Source organism: Chelon labrosus (genome assembly GCF_963514085.1).
Source record: "Chelon labrosus genome assembly, chromosome: 18".
NCBI classification, from domain to species: Eukaryota; Metazoa; Chordata; class Actinopteri; order Mugiliformes; family Mugilidae; genus Chelon; species Chelon labrosus.
Window position 1 is genome coordinate 17,014,517 of NC_140351.1, and position 10,393 is coordinate 17,024,909.

A 10,393-nucleotide genomic window follows, 5' to 3' on the forward strand; every position below is an offset into this window, starting at 1 on the left:
CCACTAGAGTGAAATATCAACTATTATCTGACACTATTAGTGAGAGGGCTCCCAGGTCAGTATGTAGCTTTGCGATCTTTATTATTTTACTGAACATTTACCTAAGCAGGAGTAAACTCTTATTAACGTCATGTTCAATCTGATTGGGTCTGGCAGATGGACTTAATGGAGACTTGGTATCATCAGGGTCTGTAATCAAAAGGTGGTAGGTTGGGGGTTAGTGGGGCAAAAGTGTTCATTAACAAAGTTTCTTATTTTCTAAGGAAAATTCTCGGCTATTCTAGCTGTTTCCGCCTCTGTTAATTTTGTTTGTGGTCTCTATGGTTTGTTTTTTAGAGGTTTCTCACCAAAAACAGCGGCAGTTTTTGGTGAGAAAATGCCTCAGATAAGAAAGATGGAACCAGCACAGTAAAGTTTTGGGGCCATAAAACCAAAACAATGAGCTGAAAGATATCTGGAGTTATGAAATAATAATGACCTGTTATTCATATATAATATCATTATTATGACACAGAATGTGGCTACTGACAGAAAATGAAACACTAACATGATGCTGTTGACCAATCACGATACCTTGATGTGATATGTGACGCACTGTTACAATATTAAACAGCAGTATTAAGCGTATGGATGCTACTGACCTGAAAACTGTGATTGCTGGACAACTGAATCACTGTCTTGAGCCATGCTTCCTTCTGCAGGTGTGTGGAGTGTTTCCACACCTCTGTGCTCTGACCCGTTGGATGAATCTGAACCAGGACCTGAAGATCTCCATGTGTTGCCCCAACATAATGGTAGAAACTCATCTGATGAATAACAATGAACAGAATCTTATCAACTGATCTCACATGGTTTTTGGCTTATTTTATGCTAAAATAATCAGATACCTGGCATGTCTCACTGGGCAGGAAGACAGGAGTACTCAGGTCAGCTGAGGTTTTCTGTCCTCTGACAGGTGAGAGGGACAGAAAATGTACTGGGGGAGAGAGGAAGAAGACATGAAGGAAACAGTCATAATCCATGTAGTTTCCATTTGGAAATGTCTGTTACTCCAACCTGATGTTGTGTTTGTGTGGTCATGTTTGAGTCCTGCGACCTCAGTAGTTCTATTCCACTCAGAGGAGGTCTCTGAGCTTTGGATCAGGTCACAGAAACTCTCCTCAAAGTCGCACCTCTGATATGTAGAACCTGCAACATGAATCAGTAACACACCGCATTATTTATTTCTGTTTCACCCTGAGATACCTTTTACCATTATTGTGTACATTTGGTTTAAACTGTGGATGCATAAGAAAGAAGAATTAGCACTGATGCAACAAATTATTACATACAAGGCTGTCATACAGTCACCTTTCTGAGGGGGCACAACACTACAGCATTGTTATGAAAGGTTTTAATCTATCACACAAATTTACTTACAACGTATATTTATTTATTTGTTCCCATGTGTTAAAAAACCCCATTATTTATGAGTCTGTAACAAAGAAAAAGATGTAAGCCCCTTTATTGTTAAATGTTTAATTATCTTCACAGCTACAGTGTTTGCTAGCTAGTAGTTACACTACCATGTTAGCTAGCTACTTCACACCGTAGCATGTTAGCTAACTAGCGTACAAAGAAGCATGTTAGCTAGCTATGTCACACTGCAGAATATTAGCTCAGGCAATTCAGTGGAAGGCCATTAGTGGTTCTTATAGTATTTTTATGCTATAAAAATAAGCTTGTTCTCCCTGTGCCTGTCTGGGTTCTCCCGGGGTACTCCGGCTTCCTCCCACACTCCAAAGACATGTTCGTTAGGTTCATTGGTGATTCTAAATTGGCCGTAGGTGTGCATGTGAGTGTGAATGGTTGTTTGCAACACTTCAGAGGACAAACGGTTACAGAAGATGAATGAATGAATGTATAAAATATTCATGTGCATCGTCCCCTGTGAATCCTTTGCATTGGCTCGTATATTTGCACTCAAGCACATTCATATATTTAACTTTTTCTACTTAAATTTTTATTCTAGAAAACAAGGAACCAAGATACACATTCTGCTCTTAGGCTTATGGAGACTTCAAAAGCAACAATTATGTCAGAAAAAGCGTTGCTGTAGGGGCTCATTGGAGGATAGATAAACATTTGTTCAAAGCAAAACAGCTTAGTTTTTTACTGTAAAGAAATGTAAAACAGTATGCACAACTGCACAACTGTGATTACAGTATTATGCCAAAGCAGAAAACAAATACACATAATTGTTTAATTAACGAGGATTGTTAACAAAGGTATTTAGATCATTTGCGTGAAGTCAAATGATGTTTAAATAATGCAGGAAGGTATGGGATTAATACACTGCCTGGCCAAAAAATAGTCACCACCTGGATTTAACTAAGCAAATAGGTACGAGCCTCCTATTGGATACTTACTGCATGGTTGATTATCTTTCAGCTGACAACAATTTATTTAAGCCCAACTGATGCAATGAGTAGCTTCTCATTTCTTAAACGACCATGTCTCCCATGGTCGTGGAAAAGACGTTAGTCTGTTTGAGAAGGGTCAAATCATTGGCATCTAAGGAGACATCTAAGGAGATTGTAGAAACCACTATAATTTGGTTAAGAACTGTCCAAAGCATTATTAAAAACTGGAAGGACAGTGGTGAACAATCGTCTTTGAGGAAGAAATGCGGTCGGAAAAACATCCTGATTGATCATGATCGTCGAAGAATAAAAACAACAGTAGAACTCAGGGCTATGTTTAATAGTGAAAGTAAGAGCATTTACACACGTACAGTGAGAAGGGAACTCAAGGGACTGGGACGAACAGCTGTGTAGCCTTAAGAAAACCACTAATCAGTGAGGCTAACTAGAAAAAAGGCCTCTATTTGCTAGAGAGCATACAGATTGGACTCTGGAGCAATGGAAGAAGGTCATGTGGTCTGATGAGTCCAGATTTACCCTGTTCCAGAGTGATGGGGCATCAGGGTAAGAAGAGACGCAGATGAAGTGATGTACCCATCATGCCTACTGTCTACTGTACAAGCCTGTGGGGGCAGTGCTATGATCTGGGGTTGCTGCAGTTGGTCAGGTCTAGGTTCAGCAACATTATGTGCCCAAAGAATGAGGTCAGCTGACTATCTGAATATACTGAATGACCAGGTTATTCCATCAATGGATTTTTTTCTTCCCTGATGGCAAGGGCATATTCCAAGATGACAATGCCAGGATTCATCAGGCTCAAATTGTAAAAGAGTGGTTCAGGGAGCATGGATTTGCCTTCACAGAGTCCAGACCTTAACCCCATTGAGAATCTTTGAGATGTGGTGTGTGTAAAAATTAATTGCAGAAGATTATCAAAACAATGCCACAGCAAATTCGTGCTGTAATCAAAGCTAAAGGCAGCCCAACGAACACGCGCGTGTGGAACACACAACTGTAGGCTTGAGAGTTTTGAATAATGGTAGATCGTGGATATGTTGTACACAGGCTTGTCCTAATCTTCTTACAGTTTAGAGGCAATTTACTATAAATGTTACAGTCCAATGGAAAAGTTTATTTCACTTGCATATTTACAAAAATGAATGACTGCAGCCATGTATAATTTACACATAAGTGGCTTTCTGTTTCACTCCCGCCCAGCTTCTGTAATCAGTGTGCTTCTTTTAAACCCTTCTTTATAACAATCAGTTTTAAGTTTTGAATTTATACTCACAGTTTCCTTCGTCGCTGCCATCTCCACAGTCGTCAGTGAAGTCACACACACAGTTTTCAGCCACACAAACCCCTTGAGTGCAGCTAAACTCCTGTGTTGAACAGGTTCCGGCAGACACTGGGTTATAAACCACAGCAAAGGCCAACAGCAACCACACCAAGTCCAATAGCAAAGCCATCAACAGGTTATTGTTTGTCCTTCTCTTCAATCACCTTTTCTTCACCTCCAAGTTAAGCATTTTGTCGTCAAGACATCAGGAATAATACCAGTCGAGATTTTCCCGTCGGTGAACAGTTTACTTGGATTGGTCCTATTTTCGACTATACAAGCTGTTGGCCAGTTGTAAAGAGCAATAAATGGCTTTTATGGCTGTTACTCAAGCTCACTTTGCTTGTTCATGTGTCCAGAGTCTTGTTATTACAATAAGAAGGAGCATGTCTGTCAAAAGGCAAGATGTTTGGTGGATGTGTCTTCTTGAAACAGATTTACGCTTAACATTAAATTAAAATTAAATTAGCATTAAAAACTTTTTGAAGATTACATCACATTACCTTCACCTGTACAGCTCATCAATGAACATGCTGTAGTATATTATAGTTAATGTCATAAAACATGTTTTATTAAATACAACAAAATGTAACACAAAAGCAAACATGCCCAATTTTCCAAAAAGATGTAAGAATTTGGGATTATAATGAGATTTGTTTAAATTAGACTAAAATCTAAATTTATGCTAAGGTCTGAATCATTTTAAAATAACATACTATCATATTAATTCCTTTCATTAATCAAGTGGATACAAGTGTAATGTGCTACAATATGCTAACTTTAACTTTAAAGATTTAAATGCACCAAGCCGTGCTAGCATTTCGACTCATGTCAAAGTTACTAGCATGGCTAAATACAAACACCTGTATAGATTTATACTGTTTATAGTGTTGGAGCCACTACTTAAACAACATGCAAGTATTTACAGTCCTATCTTATTGCATAAAAACGATCTAATACTGACAGAAGCCTGCAGAGGACTAGCAATTCTCAACAAGATAGGACATATTAGCTGCAGCTAATTAGAAGCTGATAGATTGAACACATGACAAGGGAGAGAAGAGATAGATGGGGATTATATGAACTGCTATGAGAGGGTCATTAACTGTGCCCAACAGGGCTCAGCTCCACTTTAGAGTGAGGCATAATTTCATTTCACAGCAATCAATAAAGACAGAGCCTTAAAACAGAAAGCAACAGGCAGTACAGGCAGTACAAGAGCTAGTGTAGTTCAAATGAAATTAACCTTGAGAGAAAAGGCGAGCTTGATGGCTCCTTGGGGGACGAGGAACCAACGAAACAAGGAAAAGATCACGTCTGGATTGACCCCTATTGGCAGTGAGCGTGTACACCATGCAGGGACATGTAGTATAAAGGCCGAAGGTTTGAACTGTGACCTGTTCAGCTGCTGTTTCTACAACCAAACAGCAATAAGCCCTTCTGAATAGCAGTGTCAGCTTGGGGCAATACGGATAATCACAGTATTTCAGTTTTAACATGTGACAGGGTGAGGCGACATGGACATGGTGATGCATACCACAACCAGCTGATTTCAACAAGGAAACGTCATTAATATCATTAAACAAAGGGCAGCAGTAAAGAAAAGATTGCCAACAGCATTGAGATTCTCATCAGCATCCTAAGCTAAGTGTTAACGTTAGTATGCTAATAGACTCACAAAGACAAAGCTAATGTCCACATGTTTGATAGGTTGACTCTCAACATGCTAACATGCTCAAAATAACAGATGTAACATTCCTAAACAGGTAACATTTATAATGTTCACCCTTTTAGTGTCTAAGCATGCTAACGTTTGCTAAATAGCAATACAAGCTAGCAGAAACAGCTGAGGCTGATTAAAATGCTGTGAGTGTAGTTTTGAATGTATAGAGAGACCTAGGTGGCCTTTAACAAACACTTCTTAAAGATGGATGTGCTAGCTAGGGCAGGCATCTTTGTACATGTTTAGAGGCGAGTGGAAATTACATCTAAAAAGTTGAAATAATTGTCTGTGACACACCAAGCTGACAGTTGGCCATTGCCTGGTGTTGGGTTATTAAAGAGTCTCTGTGGCCCTAGTTTTTCTGTTAGGTCCCACACTCTTGGTACTGGTCAGACTCCTAACATTTTTTCAGTTCAGTTCACCAGGTTTGTAGCTCTTCCTAGCTTCCTAGCCCCATCTAACTGGGGCTAGGAAGACACAGGGAGTTGAGGTGAAATCACAGTCGGACATTTGTTGATGACGGTTTGTCATGTCCCTGTCTTAAGAAAATAGACATTAAACTTGACGAATTAATTTCATTTTTCAAGGAAACCAACCAATTCACCCAAAAAACGACATTAAGGCCTACACCCAATTTAGATTGATAGTTTCTGAGACAATGAATACAACACCTCTCACGTGTTGCTAGAGAACAACAGACCCGGGATCAGTCTGGTCAATCAAATTCATCCTCTGTGGACAAGATCTCATGTCATGTTTTGTCATTTTTAAGGATACCTCAGTTTGGATTACAGTTGTGACATACTTAGCTCTGAAGCACAAGCATGGTTGGAAAAGAAGGTTAAGCAAATGAAGCATATTGTCATGAATTCTTGCCTCCACAGCTCAGCTCACCTCGTTAATTTAAATGCGTTCATGCATTTCTTTCCTTTTTCTTTTTTACAGCTTATGAATTCTTAAGAACTCTCACTTCACCTTTATTTGAAACGGAGGTCAAAGCAAAGCTCCTCTATAAGCGAGTTCAACAAGACCAATTTATTGCTGAGGCTGCCAGGGGGCTGGGGTGCAACTATTTGTCAAAGATGTGAACTAATCTGTTTCACACACATTGTCTTGTACATATTAAAACAAAGATTCAATCCTGGTCCTGTTTGTTAGCAGATTGATTGTCTTTGACCTCAAAAACTTTCATTTGCGTTATAGTGAGGGAAAGGTTACCTTCACAAAAGCTTTACAGAATCCATTATTTCCCAAAACCTGCTAAGGCATTGTGCTGAATAGAAAGACAGATTATATAAAACAAATCTGTTGGATCATCTTTTAAAGCAGAGCTGAAACAAAAAAAATAGGAAAACAATCAACGAAACCTCTGAGAATTTCAATGAGGTAAAAACTTTACATTCCCAGACATATTTCCATTCAGCAGAAGTATGAAGTGTTCTATGTGACTGTTTTTAAAAGAAGCCTTTCTCTACAAGAGAGAAAAAGAAGCCAAAGTTGTTGTGTCTGATCATTTATCTTCATAATCGTTTTTCATTTCCTACACTGCTGCATTCAGACACTTGGTTAATTAGGACACATTGACAGCGAGGAACATTTGCATTGCATTTTGAAAGCAGCCAATCTGCTTTCGCTCGTACACGATCTGTGGCGATGTGCGGCACCTGCTAATTTTCTTCCAACCTGAATCGAGTGATTCATTTCTGAGTGATCGTTAACAGCTGGGGTTTAATCTTAATGGTGTTCCTGCAGGAGATGCTTTACTAAGCACCTCCAATCAACACAGTTTGAGGAGGAACGTCCTGCAGAGCTCTGTGACGCGATGCCAGCAAAGTGTTGACAAATGAGCTTAATATGAGCGTCACGAGCCAGAAAATCAGACTGCATTAAACACCTGAGTCTCGTGCATCCTATTTGCCAGGTTCTTTTTTTTTTTTTTTTCGCTACAAAGCCACCACGTGTCAGTGTTTAAGAGGCACTTTGCCAAAACACTGAGAAAATGTCTTACAAGGCAACTGAGAGGAAGTCTGTTAACTGTTTTATGGCTGCAATGTCAAAATTGTAAACTACCTGCAGGTGACCAAACAGTTTTTATAGATGTATCTTACATCATTAGAAAGAAATGATTCAGATCTGCTGATATACTCCATTACATATAAGTCAAAGTGATTATTTCAGAGAAAAAAGTGGAAGGATTTTATTGGACATGTGGGTCTGATGCATTTGTTCAAGCCAGTCATCACTTACTATAACACATTTTAAGGACATTTGTGCTAAATTTCAAACCACATTTTCTTATACTGAGAGGATGCCTAAAAGGATTGCTTAAAAACACTCACTGCTGATTACTTATCTATCCATCCTTTATCTATTACAAATTATCCTCTAAAGGCTGCGGCTGTCTGGAGCCTTCACATCTAAGGCTTATTCAGTATCACAGGTAAACCCAGCATGCATGTTTAAGGGAGGGAGCCAGTACATTCAAAGAACAGGCGCAGGAGAACAAACCCCAAAAAAGGTCGCAGCTGGCCGGCACGTTTGAACCCAGAACCTTGCTGAGGGGCAGAGTTGCCAAATCAGGCAGTTTCATTTTGGCAGTTTTTCTAATTACTTTGGCTTGAGCGCACCGAATGTGCACTACTTGTGCTGCTTTCTGAAGATTGGAGAAGTATTCCATCTACCTACAGGACTACAGGTTTTAATGGCTTTGTAGTAGCCAGGTGTGAGCTGTGGTGGTTCGCTGTTGCAGTCTGTTGCTGTATGATTTCTATGCTTAAGACTGGGTTGCTTATTATGATAGGCTACACTGGTGTCAGCAGTCTGCGTGGTTAAAGTACTAAGATAGAAAAATATTGATCTAATATTTTGGTGGTTAAATGTGCAGTATTTTAATAGCTTTTGCACTGGAAAGGATCAGCTATATCTGTCAGTGTTAACCAGTGCACCACCACGCCGCTCTTGATGGCCCAGTTAGATAAACCTTAAGCCTAAATTTGGTTTGCATACATTTGCCTTAAAATACGTAAACTCCCTGAACATGCTACAGTTTTCCACAAGACAAATGGAAGAAATTCTAAATGCAAGGTTAGTGGGAAAGACATTAGCCAAAATGTCATAACTTAATCACTAATCCACTAGCTGAATGTTAGTTAGTAAACTAACAAGGGATTGCTTCGATGCTGTTGGTGGTATTGTGTCTGTATTCAGGTCAGCAGAACTCGTCAGAAAATAAAAAACTCTAAATAAAGTCTACGCTTATTGTATCACATCTACCTTATTAGCTTATTGAGATGTTTTATATGTAAAATCCATATGTGAGTAAATGTCATTTTAACTGACTTTCCAACATTGCAATAAAGCTATATATACAGTATACAGTGTGTGTGTGTATATATAATGTGTGTGTATATATAACTCATAATGAGCTTGTTGTAAATGAGCAGCTCCAGATGATGAATCTGTAAATATTGCATATTTAATAAGCAAGCATATTTTCCTCTTTTCTCTCTGTGCTCAATAACCCTCAGAGTAAATCACCTGAATAATTACAGCTTGATTAATGACTTAGAGAGAGAGAAGGTTCATTAGAGGAGGGGATGTTTTATAAGGTGAAGTTAAAAATCTGACCTGAATTAACAAGACTGCAATAAATTCAGCATTCTTGACAAAATATCAAACTAACTAACTAAAAAGTATGGCATTAAAGATAACAAAATAAAAGGAATACGACACCTCAATCTTTTTTGATATTGGAGTGCAGCAGCTTAGATATTAGAGGGGAAACTGACATAAACCTTGACCACAGCTGCCATGTATGTGTGTGAATAATGAACTGACATGAGGACACGTTGTATATTCATAGAGCTTTTTGGGAAACTGGGAAATTGAGAGATTGTGATTACACATGTCAACACGCAAAGCATTTGGCATTTGTCTGACAACTGCTACACAATTAAACTACATGATTAATGACTGCTGCCTTAATAGGACAAAACATCAAAACTTATATAAGAGTCAATGAATCAACTCAACAGCGCACATGTTGAACTCATGTTTATCTTATCAATCAATGAGGGTCTTTATCAGGTAAAATAACAACTACAACATCTTATGGTCCATCTAGGCAGAGATGTTGTAAACATATTCATGTGAAACTGCACATGCAGTGACAAGGTTCATTCTCTGGAAAAAGCTTTAGACCTTGAGTTAAGATGCGTTGGTCAAAAAAACAAAAAACAACCAACAACAACAACAACAAAAAAAACACATTATAAACACTACAATATAATTGGCGGAGTGCCTCAGGGATCAATTCTGGGTCCACTTTTGTTCTCTTTACATGGTCATCCTTGGAAATAAGATCTATTTTAAAATTATTATTGACTGTAATACAAGTTCAGTATGTCTTTTGAATAATGTTGCTGACTGGTAATACTACTCAAGTGTGAACACATTTCTCTTACAGATTTACAGGTGACATGAAATGAGAGGAATGAGTTGAGGAATGCTACACAACAAATTCCCCAAGTCAGACTGGATCTGGGACTGTAACCAATCAGTTTCAGTGGCTGCAAGACTGCATGTAATGGATTTTTGAGTGCATCTTTTTTATTACTTCCAACATGCACAAAAAACAAAAGAATAAAGTGACATTTAATTCTGTCTTCCATTGACTATGTAATTTGACATTTCATGTGTAACAAAAAATTGCTTTCATTATTTTTTTTTATCTGAACATATATTTTTAAATATGCATTAGTGAATATGATGCATTATTCTGTTCGGAACAGAAAGGTTAAGCGCTCGCTCTCCACTAACATTAGCACGGCTGTTTCTGGGGACAAACCAGAAATGTCTGGCATTTTTCCCAGACTGCAAGTGAAATATTACACACAAATGAAATCTGAAAACAAAAGGAACAATGGTGGG

At 38.5% G+C, this 10,393-nt stretch overlaps 1 protein-coding gene across 1 annotated transcript in view; it reads right to left on the reverse strand.

The window, feature by feature from the left end:
• malrd1 (MAM and LDL receptor class A domain containing 1) overlaps nt 1-3,871 on the reverse strand; it is a gene marked incomplete at its 5' end in the record, with an annotated part of 52,911 nt that extends 49,040 nt beyond the window's left edge. The window contains 4 exons of the mRNA XM_084566686.1: nt 642-806; nt 888-976; nt 1,057-1,188; nt 3,694-3,871. Coding sequence (XP_084422812.1) covers nt 642-806; nt 888-976; nt 1,057-1,188; nt 3,694-3,871 — 564 coding nt within the window. The remainder of the gene's footprint in view (nt 1-641; nt 807-887; nt 977-1,056; nt 1,189-3,693) is intronic.
• Between the last annotated feature and the right edge of the window lie 6,522 nt (nt 3,872-10,393).